The sequence below is a fragment of the Nomascus leucogenys genome, chromosome 17 (assembly GCF_006542625.1).
Source record: "Nomascus leucogenys isolate Asia chromosome 17, Asia_NLE_v1, whole genome shotgun sequence".
Lineage (NCBI taxonomy): Eukaryota > Metazoa > Chordata > Mammalia > Primates > Hylobatidae > Nomascus > Nomascus leucogenys.
In genome coordinates, this window is record NC_044397.1 from 76,050,047 (window position 1) to 76,067,065 (window position 17,019).

Below are 17,019 nucleotides of genomic sequence, written 5' to 3' on the forward strand. Positions count from 1 at the left end.
GCAAGGTGGCCAAATGGAATCACTGAGAAGAAGCATGCTTCTTGTGCCATGTAGCTCTTGTACCTGAATAAATGCATGGAGTGTGCACTTGTGAACACACATGCTTATGTATTATTATTTTTTAGTCTCACTATGTCGCAAGGCTGGAGTGCAGTGGCGTGATCTTGGCTCACTGCCACCTCTGCCTCCCAGGTTCAAGCAATTCTCCTGCCTCAGCCTCCTGAGTAGCTGGGACTACAGGCGCCCGCCACCACACCCAGATAATTTTTGTATTTTTAGTAGAGACAAGGTTTCACCATGTTGGCCAGAATGGTCTCAATCTCTTGACCTCGTGATCCGCCTGCCTCGGCCTCCCACAGGTGTGAGCCACCACGCCCGGCCACTTATGTATTATATATATGTTTAGCAGTTCTGCTTCTAAAATTTGTAATTTCACGTGGGCTTGATTCTAGATTCTATTTTCTAGAAAATGCTCACCATGTAATAAGAAGAGTTCTTGACTAAAATACAGTTAAATGAGCAAATGGCATATGTAAATCTAATTTACTAAATTTACTTTTTTCATTTTTCACTCTCTTTTAAGAAACGGGAGTGCTACCACGCTACCAAGTGATTGCTTAAAAAAAAATAGCCAGTTTTTTGGCTGTGAAATAAAAACTGTGTAATTGAAACTCGATGATAACTTCCTCAAGTGGAACTTGAGCTGGAGAATCCTGCCATTTTCGAGATAGAAGTAACCTGGGAGATTATCTCCAACCAAGATTGTCAGATAAAACACAAAATACCCAGTTAAATTTGAATTTCAGATAAACAACAAATAAAATTTTAATGTAAGTATGTTCCATGCAATATTTGGGACATACTTATACTAAGCAATTATTTGTTATCTGAAATTCAAAATTAAGCCATGTCTTATGTTTTCATTTGCTAAATCCAGCAACCCTAATGACTCTCCAGCAAATACTACAAGGAAATAAACTTTAAGCTAAAGCCAAAGGCTTAATTGAGATTTACTATGCTAAATTATCTATTGCCATTCCAACAAGCAGGAAGAGAGAAAAGGAAGTAGATTTTAGCCTGAAGGTTGGAGAGGGAAGGGTGGAGAATGAATGCCTATTTTTATCTACACTCTAAAGCCAGCTTATTGCCAGCACAAACATAGAAGCTATAAAATGCAGCTTCTCAGATTTAGTTGCTACAAAGGCCACTATAAATAATGAATACAGAAATACACCGAAACTCTACAGTAGTGTTTCATGGTGAATTTTTATGCAGCCTTTGAAAATTAAATATAGCTAGGATCATGGTGATTGTAATGACCCAATTTTGCCTCTTTGTAACCCCTGAACTTCGCCATCCTCCTGGGTTTTCAGAGCCTCCTTGCCTTTCATCTTTCCTGGATGGTTCATGGCTTTTAGTCTCTCAGCAGGAAACTGGGCCAAAAACCTCCCCTAGCTTTGCAGGCACTGCAGTCTGGGTCAAAACACTCATAGAGCTACTGAGTTTCACAAGTTTTTGTTTTCCTTTTTTTGAAATATTTTGTTCAAGTAAAGAATCATTTAAAAATCCACTGTCGTCTTGCTTATTATGAAATCACTCCTTGAGTCTGTTAAAATCTATTTCATCACTGAAGTGGCTATTGGCATTCTTTTTTTTTTTTTTTTTTGAGACAGAGTCTTACTCTGTTGCCCAGGCTAGAGTGCAATGGATTAATCTTAGCTCACTGCAACCTCAGCTGCCCTGGTTGAAGTGATTCTCCTGTCTCAGCCTCCTGAGTAGCTGGGACTATAGGCGCGCACCACCATGCCCGGCTAATTTTTTATTTTTAGTAGAGATGGGGTTTCACTATGTTGGCTAGGCTGGTCTCGAACTCCTGACCTTGTTATCCGCCTGCCTTAGCCTCCCAAAGTGCTGGTATTACAGGCGTGAGCCACCACCCCGGCCGGCTGTTAGCATTCTTTAGTAAATGTGTTTTTCTTTTTTTTAGCCCAGAGCCTACTGTACATTTATTTGAATATCTGTGGCCATTTGCTGTTTTTCTTTTAAATGTCATAGTCATCTTACAGTTTTTCTGTTCTTTGGTTATTAAAACGTGACATTCTTGGAGCTCCATCAGAAATGTTCAGAGTCCCCCACAGTGGGGGGTTGGTAAGCAACTAAGATTTCCCTTACTTCACCACAAACCTGGGCTAATGGGATCATAAAGTTTGCAGAACTACCTCCAAGAATTACTACGTAACATGTGAAACCTGTATTATTTGCTCAGGGTGCCCTCAACAGTTAGATGATCCAAACTGGTAAATCAGTGATTTGGAAACATGCCCAGAGTATTGATGTCCACTTGTCCTAACTTCTTATCACAAAGTAAGCCCACAGGTATTGTGTAAATAAAATGTCCTACAGGAGCTCATAGCAGAGTGGTATCTTATTTCAAGTGTGAAACCTATTGCCAAAGAGTGAGATTTGTTATCCTAGCATGAAGAGATCCTGAATCATTTTTCTGATTAATTTGTATTGTTCTTGTTCTTCTTTTTGCAGTGCACTAATTCAGTTTTTCCAGATATTTCCTGAATATAAAAATAATGACTTTTATGTCACTGGGGAGGTAAGTAGAAGTCACGTTTCCTTGTGTGCTTCAAACATCACCAGAACTGACATATATTATGAGTGCAGTTTGTCTGTTTCAAATCTATATACGTATATACACGTACACATACATATCAATATTGATTCAGCCTTTATTCAAAATTCTCCCAATTATCAAAATGCCCTTCATAACTTTATTTTTTAGTTGGAGTTTTGCTCTTGTTGCCTAGGGCTGGAGTGCAGTGGTGTGATCTTGGCTCACTGCAACCTCTGCCTCCCGGGTTCAAGCAATTCTCCTGCCTCAGCCTCCTGAGTAGCTGGGATTACAGGCGCCTGCCACCACGCATGGCTAATTTTTCTATTTTTAGTAGAGACGGGGTTTCACCATGTTGGCCAGGCTAGTCTTGAACTCCTGACCTCATGATCTGCCCGCCTCGGCCTCCCAAAGTGCTGGGATTACAGGCATGAGCCACCATGCCCAGCCCTTTCATAACATTTTTTAAATCCCAGGGCCCAGTGCATGCTCACATATTACCATGGGTGCACTAGGTAGGCTCAGTCACCTGCCTTGTTTGTCGTCCTCATCATTCATGATGACGATTTGAAGAGTCCAGGCCAGGTGCTTTGTAGAATGTCCTATATTCTGAATTTGTCTGATTTTTTCCTCAGTGCTTAGGTTATGTCAAAACATTTGAGCAAGAACATTACATAGATGGTGTGTACTTTCTGGTGTGTCACATCAGGAGGTACATGAAGTCAGTTTGTCCCACCGTTGGTGATGCTAAACCGGATCACTCCGTCAAGGTGGTGTCTGCCAGATCTTGCCATTGTAAAGGCACCTGTTTATGTTTGTAATTAATTAATAATTCAAGACCATTCAAACACTGTTTCCTCAAAAAATGCCACCCAGTAGTTTTAGCATCCACTGATGATCTCTGTCTGAATCAGTTATTACACTGGGGGTGATAAAATGGTGATTTTTCTAATGTATCTTTCTGTAGATACCACCTGGCATTCTTCCATAGGGAAGATTTTTCCCTTTTCCTCCTATTACTTACTTTAAAAAACAGTACTGTGGATTCACAGATTATTATTTCTATTTGATCTGTTAAAATTTGTTTTATTGTTTTTGATGCTTACGTTGCTTTAAATTTGGTCACTGGGAACCCCTTCAGTTGGCTCCTGTGCCCTTTTGACTGGTCCCCATTAGCCTCCAAGCATGTCCTTGCTTTTTGACACAAATGTATGTTCCAGAAGCATCTTGTACTTCTTGTACTTTCCCTGCCCTAGCCTTGCAATCAGTCAGTTCTTCACAGAATGCTGTTTCTTTTTCCTGGGGAATGGCATTTAAAAAGCAAGTGCTAAGCACTAAGTGACCCATTGCTGCTGGAATGTCATTGCTTTTAGACTGTCTGTGGGCAGAGCTAGGAAACAAAATGACTTCATGCTGATACCCATAATTCTAATTCCATACCACAAGGTTCTCTTCTCTTTTCTCTGTTCTGTATTTGTTTACCCCTTCTCCCACATTGAGGGCTGTGGTTCCTAATGGCATCAGTGTGTTTCCTCTTTTGATTGCTTCTACAATATGCCCAAAATGGTTTCAGAATTACTACACGAGCACCATTACCAACAAGAAACATCAAAATTACTTTTAATATTTTTTGTTGCAATGATTTTTATCCTTAAATTGTATCTCACTACGCACTTATAATCAAAGTACTGTGTTTAAAAGTTAAAAGAATTCTATTTTTAAGGGAGATTATGTTAAAATTTAATACACAGTTACATTCATTTGTCTATGTTGGTTTCAGTTTTAGGGTTTGCTTTTTTCATCCTTTTTAAGATTATTTTAAAAATGTGTACCAGCCAATCATTTGAGAACACAGGTGCACTTCTAGGTGCTAGGAATATAATGGTGAATAACACTGAAAAACGACAAAAAAACTCCATGCCCTACATTCTAGAGAGGTAGGCAGTGGTAAGTAAAATATGTGCTAGGTACCACCATCAGGCAGTGACAAGTGTCATGAAAGAGATGCAGTAGGGCAAGGGCTGGAGAGTGAAGGAGGTGCTATTTTGGATCAGATTGTCTGACAAGGAGATAATGAGCAGAACCCTGAATGATGTGGTGGGGTAATTTCTGCAGTATCTGTAAGAAGAGCTCTCCCGGCAGAAGGAACAAGGAATGCAAAGACTCTCCAGTGCGGACAGGCTTGGTGGGTTCAAGGAAAAGCACAGAGCCGCCGTGGTAGTTGCTGAGCAGAAAGAGGCCAGTGGATCCTGCAGGGCCCGGCTGCCTGTGGCAGAGTTTGGACTTTATTCTAATGGTAATGGGAAACCATTGAGGGTCCAGTGTTCGCTGAAAGAACATTTAGAATTGAATTCAACTGAGCACAGATATATTGAGTATCTGCTATGTTTGAGGCACTGGACAAATATTAGGAATTCAGTGATTTATGAGACATTGACTCTTCCCTAAATCTGAAGGTCTAATAATTACAATACAGATGAAGGCACAATTAGAGAAATATTATCTCTGATCCACGAGTCTTGAAAAAAGAAAAAAGAAGTTAAGGAAAAAATTAGAGAAGTGACTGTAAAGACCAATAGCCACAGGAAAGGTACCAGTAGCTACCTCAGTATGGGATCCTCAGGAAAGGCCAAGCAGAGGAGGTGACAATTAAACCAGGTTTTGAAGGATAAATAAGGGTGTGTTAAGGCTCTTGGTTGCAAGTGACAGAAACCCTATTTAAAGCAGCTTTAGTGAAACAGGGCATTGATTGATTTAACATCAGGTGTGGCTGGATCTGGGTGCCCTTACTTTGTCATCAGGATTGTGCCTGTCATTCTTTCCTGATCTATGTTCTTGGCTTTGTACTTTTCTGGTTTCATTCTCAGGCAAGTTCTTTTCATGTGGCACTCCTGCTTCTCCATCCATCCCAGGGCCAGGTATAGCCTATCCATTCAACTTCCCTTTCCCAGTAATTCCAGCCCTCCAGATTCCTGAATCTCAGATGATCCACTTGGATCCCATGCCTATCCTAGAACCACCAGCTGGACCTAGGTGGTTGGAATATACAAATTGGCCAGAATGGTGCCTGAGGCCCACTCCACACCCTGGGAGGGTAGGGACCAGGATGGGGGTCCCTCACACTCTGAACCATAAGGCCTGAGAGTGGGAGATGAGTGGTCTCCAGAGGAAGATCCAAGTGATGATGCCAGAGGAAGGGCTGTAAAGATGCTGGCAAGCACATCTGCGATGTCCACTTTCAGGGAGGGAAAGAGAAAAATGGTCCGAGTTTTTCCACGGGAATGGCAAGTAACTGGAACTAGCAACATCTTCTCTCTTTCTTCTCTTTATAAGCTATTTGGAAGGGATATTCTGACTGATTAGCATACTACACTTTAGGTTTTTTTAAGCCAGTTATGCAGTCAGGACGACTTAGAACCTCTCCTGGTAATTTCTGGCTGTTCCTTGTCTTTTAACCAATTTCAGAGCCAGGTTTGGGAAGTGAATAGGAAGTGACGCTCCCATTATTTGGCAACAACCCTGGAAAATGCCCATTCTCCACCTCCTACAGAAGAGTGATCTACTTCGTGTGTAATGCCTTGTCTTGCAAATAATGTGGTGATGTTGTTAACCATGATGTTGATGTTGATACAAACCATGATGTTTGGCAAAGCTGCCAAATCCCAGATGAAAAATTTGACTTGGTTATTTCACATCTGCCTTGTGGTTTTATGCATATAATTTCCTAATGTGTGTAGAAAAGGACAGTTTTCTTTTTACCTTCCTTGCTGCCAGGATGAATACTTTTAAGGAAACCTGTGCCTTCTGAGTGATGAAGGAAGGTGTGAGGTAGAGATGCCGTTGTCAGGAGGCATCATCTTCCCCGAACTACATGGAATATGTTCAGTCTGGGGGCACTGCTCCTTCTAGAAGAAAAAACACTAAATAATGATGCCTTGATGTTTTATTATGAATATCAGAATATTATGAATATTTCTTCAGTCTAGTTTGTCCCATCTGGGTTGTCTTCTGTTTTAAGGCCATGTGGCAGAAAAGAGAAGTGGAAGGCGTTCTGGATTAATCATTAGGAGACCTGGGATTCAGGGCTGGCTTTGCTCCTCCCTGGATGATTTCAGGAAAGTCTTTCAACCTCCCTGGGCCTCTGCTTTTCATCTAACAATCAGATGAGTTGTTAAATTCGATCACTTCCAGGGATATTTTGCTTTACTAGAAATTCAAATGCAGTTATCTAGACTCACTCTTTAAGCATCTGTATGTAATTGCAGTTTTAACATAGTACCTACCCATTTTCCCTCTCGCTGCTTCCACCACAAAAAAACAATGTTCTAGATTTTTCAGGAAAGAAAATTCCTTTCTCTTCTAAACTCTTAATTTTCTCACACTCTTAGGAAAGCTGAATAGTGCTGCTGAGTTTGTAGAGCCATCTTCAAAAAATAAATGCACAAATTCAGAAATGGTTTTCTGCTTTTCAATGTAAATGCACCAGACCTAAATATCTTCACATTTGTGTGCTATGAATGAGAGGAGCCTCATGCTCAAGGGGTCTGGAGCAGCTGTTCAGAACCTTGATTTGGTGTAAAGCAGTCTGGAAATAATAATAGTACCTACTGCATAGGGTTGTTTTGAGCATTTAATTAGATAACCCTCCTCAGATGTTAGCATAGTGACTGGCTGTGGTGAGTACCCAACACGTGATGACTATTATTACCATTCATGTTGAAAAGCTGGGCTAATATATTATGACTCCCAAGCATACAGCCTAATGCCTGTAGACAAGAGCTGAAGCGTTAATAGAAGCTCCGCTAACTCGTTGCTGGGATGTGGCATTGTCCCCTCTACTCTGTGTTTATTATTTTGAAATCGTTTTTAAAAGCAATAGTTACTTTGTCTAAAAAAAAATGGAGCTTAGCAGTTGACATTAGAAGTTGTGCTTGTTTTTTATATGGACAGCAGCAAAATGTGTCAGGACCCACCCCAGGCTCCCTGCCTCGCCATGTGGACGATGGTGTGGCCACACCAGAGAAAGTGGCGTGGGCCTGCCCTCAGTGCAAAGGAAAGGGGAGAAGCTGCTTTGTCTTCTTCCACCTTCTCTTCATTTCTGCCCAGAACACCAACTGGAATTAATTTTCTCTAAAAAGAGACAAATGTGTCTGTAAATCACCCTCCTCAAGGCATAAAAAAACATACTTCAAAAAGAGAAACAAGCTGTGTTTAATTCCCATAATTAACTTTCTTTATAAGTGTTATCCTTTCTGAGCCAGTAACTATTAGTGAGATTGCCCTTGTTCTTGAGGCACAGACACATTTAGCATCCTCTCAATTGTACGTGAGCCCAGGTAGAAGTTAAAGCAAAACAGCCCTCACTGGAAGGCAGGCAGGTGACAGGATCGGGGGACCGCCCATTGTTCTCTGAGCCTGTGGCTTTATGTGCCGCTCAAGGGAAAGAGTCAGTGCATGTGGGAGGTTGTGGCAATGGATGGGAACGCTTCCAAACTAGCAGGGCATGTGGTTAAAACAGGACATCTCTTCTCCATCAGCAAAAAAGGGCAGACTCTCTTTATAAACAGTTTTGCAACCATAATTTATTTGAGAACCCAATAGAGACAGAACTTTGAAGCTATTTAAAAATGAATTAGGGAGCTTAATGGGACACTTTATCTTCATCTGCATGGGTGAAGTCCCTGTTGGAAGTACAGTGTCTGACAACCTTTATTGAAATCATCATGGCCCATTGGGTTAGGTGGCAAGCTCCCAGTATGCGAGAGCCATGTTTGTTTGTTTTATTCGATACTAAGCACAGTGCTTAATGAATATTATAGAATGGAGTTCATGCAAGGCTCCCTTTAGATAAAATAAAAATATTGATATTTCTTTCCTGCATCTTTTCACCTTCTTTTTTTTTCTTTCCTGCATCTTTTCACCTACTTTTTTTTTTTGAGATGAAGTGTCACTCTGATGCCTAAGCTGGAGTGCAGCGTTGCCATTTCGGCTCACCGCACTCTCCAATTCCCGGGTTCAAGTGATTCTCCTGCCTCAGCCTCCCGAGTAGCTGGGATTACAGGCACATGCCACCATGCCTGCCTAATTTTTGTATTTTTAGTAGAGATGGGGTTTCACTATGTTGGACAGGCTGGCCTTGAACCCCTGATGGATGATCCACCCACTTCAGTCTCCCAAAGTGCTAAGATTACAGGTGTAAGCCACTGTGCCCATCCCCTTTCTTTTTTAAAAGTTTTATTTTAGGTTTGGGGGTACATGTGAAGGTTTGTTACATAGACAAACACGTGTCATAGGGTTTTGTTGTACATATTATTACATCACCCAGGTATTAAGCTCAGTACGCAATAGTGATCTTTTCTGCTCCTCTCGCCTCCCTTTCATTGCCCTTCTCTCTCTGTACTATGTCCCAGGCCCTGGGGACTCTCCTTTGGCCTCCGTTGTTTTCCAGGGCCATCCTCCCACCTCAGCCTTCCTCTCCTCAGTCTGTTGTGCACAGCTTCTATTTCTCCATGCTTCCTACATCCCTATCATGATTGTTCTGTTTCTGTCCCCCATTCTGACTTGTTATCAGTTCATTTTTCCATAGAAAGGATCTGATAAATTAAACCCAGTATGGTGGACTCTCAACATGTTTGCATTTGAGTAGAGAGCAGAGCCTACCTGATGAGTAGATATTTGTAACAGGGTAATTTCAAGCACTGACATGCAAACAGAGGGGTGGCAACCAAGGTGGGGTGGGACAGCGATTCTAGAAGTAGGCCTATAATTATTAGCATTCTATGTAAGCCTGTACCATCATACTGTTAGCCCGGGCTTGGGATCGTTAAATTTGATGGCCAGAAGGGATACTTCAAGAACATCTAGTTCACGTATTTTATCTATAGATTTTACTAGAGAATATTTATTGAGAATGGACTGTATGGTAGACATCATGCTAAGCACTGTTTTTGCATTACCTCGTTTAATCCTAACAGCTGCCTTATGAAATAGGTGCTATGATTATTCTTCCCATTTTACAGGTGAGGTGACCGAGGCTTAGTGAGGTTAGGTATGCCTTACCAAGGTCACCCAGCCAGAAAGTGGAGGAGCCAGCATTGGAACCTAAGCAGTCACACTCCAGAGCCTGAAGATGGTGGTAAAGAAATGAGCTAGTGGTGCAGCCTTGTTCACCAAAATACTTGTTCACCAAACTGGGTGCTCTCACCTTGAACTTGCACTGTCTCTAGGACCTGCTTCAGATTCACTTTGTATAGAAGGGAATCAAACATCCCCTTCCATATTTTACGCTGACTCTCTAAGGTTATCAACCTTACACAAACAGAAAAGAAGTTCCCTAGCTTCTTGAATGTCTCTGTCTTTCTGGCCAAGACTGTTTTAATCATAAAGACTTGGCTTTGATCATTAAGTTTTATAGAGTAAGTGGAAGTTTCAAGTGATATAAGGACTTGAAGTCTTTGGAATGCAATTATTTCTCAAGGCTTGGAACTTGCTGAATTTTATTAGATAACATTCAAGCTGTTTTAACTCTTGAACCTATGACAAATCTCTATTTTCAGTTATGTTCATCTGCACTTGCCAATATTTTCTTTTAGAATTGAAAATGGTTTTGTGACTATTTAATGAGTTTAATATTGCTGAAATCAAGGTTTAAGCTGCAATCGAAGAACTGAACAAGGGCATATGGAAATGTTTGCAAGTTGGATCTCTGGGTTTTAGACAGCATATCCAAATCAAATCAATACATATATACTGAGGTTTCACGGAAAAGAATATGAGTAAATCAGAAGTCATTATAAGCTTTGTTGGAAATGAATTACCGTGCTGGAGCAGGCAGCATAGAGACATAAATAGTACCTGATTAGATGAGATGTTTAGGTTGAGAATGAGAAATGCTAAGTTACATCTATTATGCAGCTTCATCCTTCTGAATTGTATCTACAGTGAGCAAACAAAGATTCAGTTTGTTGTCTGTGACCCAGTGTGTTCAGACTCTTTATTTAAAAGTCAAATTAACTGTAGTCTCCATTTTAAACAAAAGGGTTTATTCATCTCATTGAGTCACCTGGCTTCACGCTGGATTTCTCCAAATTGGCACTGAACTCAGAGTAGGTGGGAAAAGGATGCGTCTTGTTCACCTATGCCTGTCAATGATGGCTTTTTCTTTTTTAAGGAGTATCTTCTCAATAGAAAATAAGAATATATCATTTGGGAAGCAGTATGTATTTTTGCATAAGTTTATGTGACTAAAAATTGGCTATAGATTGAAATGTTTTTGCTATATGTCTATGCCTATAGATTTTGCAAGTTTCTTTTTAAGCCCATATTAAAAAAGAAATAGATGCTTTGATAAAGTCATATTCTTGTTGGAAGGTTTTTTTAAATTGCAGCAATGTGGTCTTGAAATTAGATGACGCATGGTCTAGAAATGTCTAGGAGGTTATAGAGATTACCACAACACTGAAATTCCAGCTTTCCTCATTCATTAATTTTCTAAACTGGCCATTTTAAGGCCACACTTCTCTCTTCAGAGAAAATAATGGTACTGAGGGAAGTAAGATTCTACCCTAGGCTAGATGAAGCCAAGGTAGGTCGCCCTAGCCTAGCCTTGCCCTCATGGTGCCCATTACACCGAGGTTTTCACCAGGTTTTGTGGCTTTCCTGGGGTGTTCAATGTGTGTATAAAGTTCTCTTTGAGGCATTGAAGCTGTCTTCTTCCCTCTGGTCTTCTCCCATAAATGGGTGGCAGCTCTATTGTAGTCTGTGCCTGGGATGAGCTGGAGAACAAGGGAATGATATGACTGATTCCAGAAGAGCAGTGCGCCTTGATTCCTTCTTGGGATACAAAGGAGCTCTCACCAGCCCAGTAGTGAATTCTTCAAAGAAGGATTCTTTTTTCTTCTGTGTAGCTGGGGAGAGTGGGGTTCAAGCAGGGCGAGGAGCTTAGAATTGCCCTCAGGGTCCTCAGTGTACCATTGCTGAAGTTGACAACTCCCTCTTTCCACCTGCCAGGCAAAGGATAGGGACTAAGGCCTGTGGATTGTGAAACTTTGTGTCTAGGTTTAGCTGTGTCTCATTTCAAAAGCCATTGCTCATTATCACTGACAAAGTTCTGAATTTTTTCGCCATGAAATGTGTACCTAGAAGCAAGGCAGAGAATGAGTATATAAGTGTATCTATTTTTTTTTCTACTAAACTTCAGAGAAATGTAGTCAACTGAGAGTAGCTTAAACAATAGTAACTGCTACCATATGTGAAATTTCTGTAAGAGGACATTGTTTCCATTTTAATATTATTCTCTGACACTATTTGTTTTCCTCTGGAGGAGCTGATTGAAGCTGGACTTTAGCTATGAAATCTTTTTCCCTTCCTTGAAAGTAACCAAATGGCAGGTTACAGTAAGTAGGCTGTGAACGTTGTTGAAACATATAAGAAAAGAGAGATTCAGGCAAAAGACACAATTACAAGTTTTCTCTACATCCAATTTCATTGTGTTTTTACACATCTGGATAATTAACCAAACATTGCATTCTCTCTATTTTTACAAGTACAATGTGCTCCTCATGGGATTTCCAATAGGCTGGAAAAAAAATCGCAAACCAAGATTCAAAACTACTATTCAACTATGATGTTGAGGCCTTTTTCTCTCTTGGGAGAAATAAAAGATTGAGAGCTGAATTCTGAGATCCTTCTGATGTAGGAGGAGAATTGGAAGTTTATAGCCTCTTTAAGCTGCAGCAAATACAAGCATGTACAAACATACCCTAATACCTCTAGTCGTTCTTGTTGGAGGTGAGCTCAAAATATGGTCACCATGGGAAAAATTAACCAAGTAAGAGCAGTGTGGGAAATTGCAGCTTGAAGCTCCTTTAATTATTAGAAAGGAATAATAAGGGCACCCTAAAATTCTGATGTGTTGAGTGCTAACCTAGTTTGAATTCTGTTAGATGTGTTATGTTTATCGGGCTGAGTTTTTCATTTGAAGGTCACTGCCAAATCGTAAAATAATATGTGTTCAGATAGTTTCTGGCCACACTTCTCCTCTTTCTTTTTAAAATTGCTTTGGTATTGCTCTGAGCTTTTATGAGGCCAGGATCTGATCCCATGTTAGAAGGTTAGTATTAGTTCACAGACTTCAGGGGCTTCATTGACCAGCTGCTGCCGACACTGGTGAACACCATGGGGAGGTCAGAGAAGCCACGGGACCAAGAGTTCTGGTTGTTGTTGCTGTTTTCATTAGAACTCAAAACAAAAGAAGCAATAGTTCATAAAATTACAGAATCACTGTTATAAGCCTAAGGGACCATTTAGTCAATTTCTAATCCATAAGGCAGTCACACCTAAATTCTTCTCCTGAAATATGGGGTTCTATAAAATACATACAGGAAAAGGCAAATGAGGTAAAATAAAACATACTTGATTTATTACCTGGTTGTCTTTTGAAGTACTTAATGGCGGTCAGAGAATCATTAAATTGAGAAATAAATGATTCAAGAAGAATAAATGAGTCTGATCTTGCCAAAAAAAAAAAAAAAAAAAAAACTATCTCAACAAGGAGAGCGAAAATAATTGAAATTTTATTACAATGTTTCAGTGTCTGCTTTCCACAAAAATAATTCTATAATTGTCTTCTCTGTGACAGCCTGAGTCACTCAACCAATGGAATGATTAATGAAAAAGGCAATGATGGATTTGTCACACTGACGCAAAGCAAGGAAGTGTGTGATAGTCATTAGAAAGTTAAAAAAAAAAAAAGATAAAGATCATCACTGTGAGGTTGGCAGATGTGGACTGAATATTGAAGAATTTCATTTTGGATGTGGTTATAGTACTACTCATCTCACTGTTTTGTTTTTCATAAATGATCAGCTTAGCAAGCTTGGAGTAGATAAACCCAAGATGTAGTTCCACCTTGGGGGACCTCAGACCCGTGGTGTATTCCAGGACCATTGACTGTCAATGATGGCTTTGTTTTTTTTTTTTGGGAGTATCTTCTCAATAGAAAAGATTTCATTGACTGAAATGCGATTAGATATGACAAAGAGGAGCTGCAGAGACAGCCAAGCCAGGGTAGAATTCCAGCCAGGCATGTGAATGAAGTGCACGGGCCCTTGTTTTCATCACTGTAAAATATTGGAAAATAATGTTTATCTTAAATTGGTTTAAAGTAGTTGAGGTAGCCTGGCTTGTAGTAATGGTCAAAAACTGAGTGGGTGTTCCTTCTTAATTCCCTGCCTGGATATATCCCAGATACCCAGATACACATGATGGTCACTGAGGGAAGGTGCCATAAAAATGCAGATGTTTCAGCCTACGTTTGTCATGACTACCTACATAGCAACTTAAAGTACATGCCCTTCCGTGTCAGAAAGGGTCAAGAGAGATGTTTTATTACCAGGTCTTATAACAAGAAAATTGGAGTGATAATATCACTGGAAGATAAACTTTTGAGCATTTGTACCAATTTCTGATAGGGGAAAAATATTTAGAAGTAACGCCAGATAAGTCATTCATTTATCAAGTATGTTTTTATTTACCTACTTTGTGCTAGGCAATGTATACATTATAGAAATTGTAATCTAAGAAATGGTAAACTTTGCTCTTATCATGCGTCAGTCATGGTTTCCATAATATAGTTTTGAAAGAAATTGTGACCTTTATGAGGGCAAGTTTTGTGCTTTATTCATTTTTGTGTCTCCTCAAGTATCTAGTATAATGCCCGTATTAGTTCGTTTTCACACTGCTGTAAAGATACTACGAGAGAGAGAGAGAGAGAGAGAGAGCATGGGCAGGGGAAACTGGCCCTTTTAAAACCATCAGCTCTCGTGAGAACTCCCTCACTATCATGAGAATAGCATGGGGGAAACTGCCCCCATGATCCAGTCACCTCCCACCAGATCCCTTCCTCAACACATAGGGATTACAATTGGAGATGAGATTTGGTTGGGGACACAGAGGCAAACCATGTTAATGCCTTTGACAGAAGAATTGCCCAATAAACTATCATTGAATAAAGACTATATAATAATACATTTTTACCAGTAAAATGGTTACTCAGGGAAATGTGCTTTTTGTCATTTTACAGAAATTGTATTTGACAAATGTTCACTTATTGTCACTAACAAGAGAATGTAGCACAGTTAGACAACGAACCAAATTTCAGACATATGAACACACCGTTATATTACACAAGGAAGCTAAAATGTACTTACAAGTATGAGTGGATAAATTGCTTTGGTTCAATACTTTACCTAAATAATTATTATTGCATAAGAGAGCTGTATCAATGAGGAGATCTTAGATAAATTACATAAATGACATTCTTTTATCATTGCTTGGAAGGAGTTTAGGTTTTGGAGTTGGTCAGCTCAGGTATAATTCTGGCTCTACAACTTAACCTCTCTGAGCCTCAGTGTCCTCATCTTGAAATGGGAGTAATGATTATCTTCAGCATATGATTATGGTATGGATAAAATAAGAGCTTTCAGGGGTTCCCAACCTTTGAACTAGAGACCCCTGGAGGGCCTTGGAGATGCTGTGAAGGGTCTGTGAACTCACAGGTATCCACATAATGTCTCTAATCTGTTTTGAACATAGATGCATTGCTTTTTTTCAGATGTCTGTAGATTCATTTTAAGATTCATTCATTCAACAACTATTGAGCACTAACAAATACACACATCAGTCATAGTGGACTCAAGTAAACAAAACAGACAAATGTCCCTGTATTCACAGATCTTATATTCTAGTATGGGTAGGAGAATAACAGTATATAAGATAAGTAAGTAAAAGTTTGTTGGAGAATGATAAGTATTAAGGAAATACTTAGGAAATAAAAAATATAGGAAATTGAGGGAATTTGCCATATGGGGGCCTGTGAGAAGAGCATTCCAGGTGGAGGGAACAGCTAGTCCAGAGGCCTGGCAGACATGTGCCTGGTATATGCAAGGAATAGCATGGAACCCAATGGGCTGGAAAGGAATGGGTGAGAGGGTAGCAGGGGTTGAGGGTAGAGAAGGGAGCAGATCATGTCAGCCCTTATGCCTTTGCTTATGGGAAAATGGGAAGTCATTAAAGGATAAGGGCAAAAGAAGGAGGCCAATGAGGAGTCTACTGCAGTCATCCAGGCCAGAGATGATTGATGGAGAAGGGGTTGTTAGAAGACATTGGACTCTGGACAGATTTTGTTAGAATAGGTAGAGCTGACAAGCTTGGCTGATTGACTTTTGTGGAATATGAGAGAAAGAGAGATACAAAGAATGGCCACCAAGATTGTTGGCCTGAGCAGTGGAGAAACAGAATTAACATGAGTTGAAAGGGAGGCTGCCTCAGGGTTGGGGATTGGGAGCTTTATTTTGAACGTGTGCAGTTTAATATTAGACAGACAAGTGGAGATATCAAGAAGGCAACTTTTGATGGAAAGAATGCAAAATGCAAAATTATTTGAAAAATATTGCTGAGTCAATAGTAGCTCTTCCAGCACAGTCTTAAAGTAGAACTGTTACCATGTTTGTTAGGGGAAATATATCTACAAAATATTCTGACCTTGAAAAAGGACCTTGTGCTGGAAAAGGTTGGAAATAGAGATGAGTTCAAGTGACAATTTTAGTGGCCAATAAATATTATTTTCCTTTTCTGCTTTTCCTATTCCTTTAGTACATGTTGATTTCAAAATTTGCAGCATTATCAGATTTCAAAATCTTAATTTTAAACTTGAGATTTTTTTCCCTCTAATCTTTGAATAGTGCTTTCTGGTAAGAGATGCCTAACACATGGCAGAATTGTGTTCTCCCAAGTTATTTTATTTTGGAAGGAAATTAGAATGTTCACTTATTACATGTTCACTTGTGATTTTTTGTGCATCGAACCTGTGCATGTCATGTGGTGCTATTTGAGACGACAAAAGAATTGGAAGACTGAGGTTTTTGCTATTATGGAATCTATAATGTGGGGTTAAGAAACAGATGATATACCTCATGCAGAAAGATTGCTCCTTCATTGTTATTTTAATAAACTTAAGTACATTTAATTTTACTAGCATCCATTTGTGATTGGCCATTTCAACATCTGTCCTTCTCAGTCTTATGCAGGGAAATACGTGCCAGCCATTGCACACCTCATCCATTCCCTCAACCCTGTGAGAGAGGTGAAGATCAACCTGAAAGGAATTGCTATCGGAGATGGATATTCTGATCCCGAATCAGTAGGTGTCTGCTTCTGACTTTCTATTTTGTCTCTTAGGGGGATTAAATGCCTTTTTATCAGATGGAAGGCTCCTCTTAGAGGTCTAATTTGATAAGGGAAATACCAGTTGACTTTATAACTTAAATCTCCTAATTTTTACCAAATGTTTCAACCTATCAATTTACTGTGTCAGCTTACATTGGCTGTCAGTGCAAATG

General features: G+C 39.8%; 1 protein-coding gene across 6 annotated transcripts in view; it reads left to right on the top strand.

Annotated features, from left to right (window-relative positions):
• Window positions 1–17,019, top strand: part of CPVL (carboxypeptidase vitellogenic like) — a 273,787-nt gene that overhangs the window by 107,236 nt on the left and 149,532 nt on the right. For all 6 annotated transcript variants that reach the window (XM_030797327.1, XM_030797326.1, XM_030797324.1 and 3 more), the window contains exons 9-10: window positions 2,539–2,605; window positions 16,698–16,820. In XM_030797327.1, coding sequence (XP_030653187.1) covers window positions 2,539–2,605; window positions 16,698–16,820 — 190 coding nt within the window. The remainder of the gene's footprint in view (window positions 1–2,538; window positions 2,606–16,697; window positions 16,821–17,019) is intronic.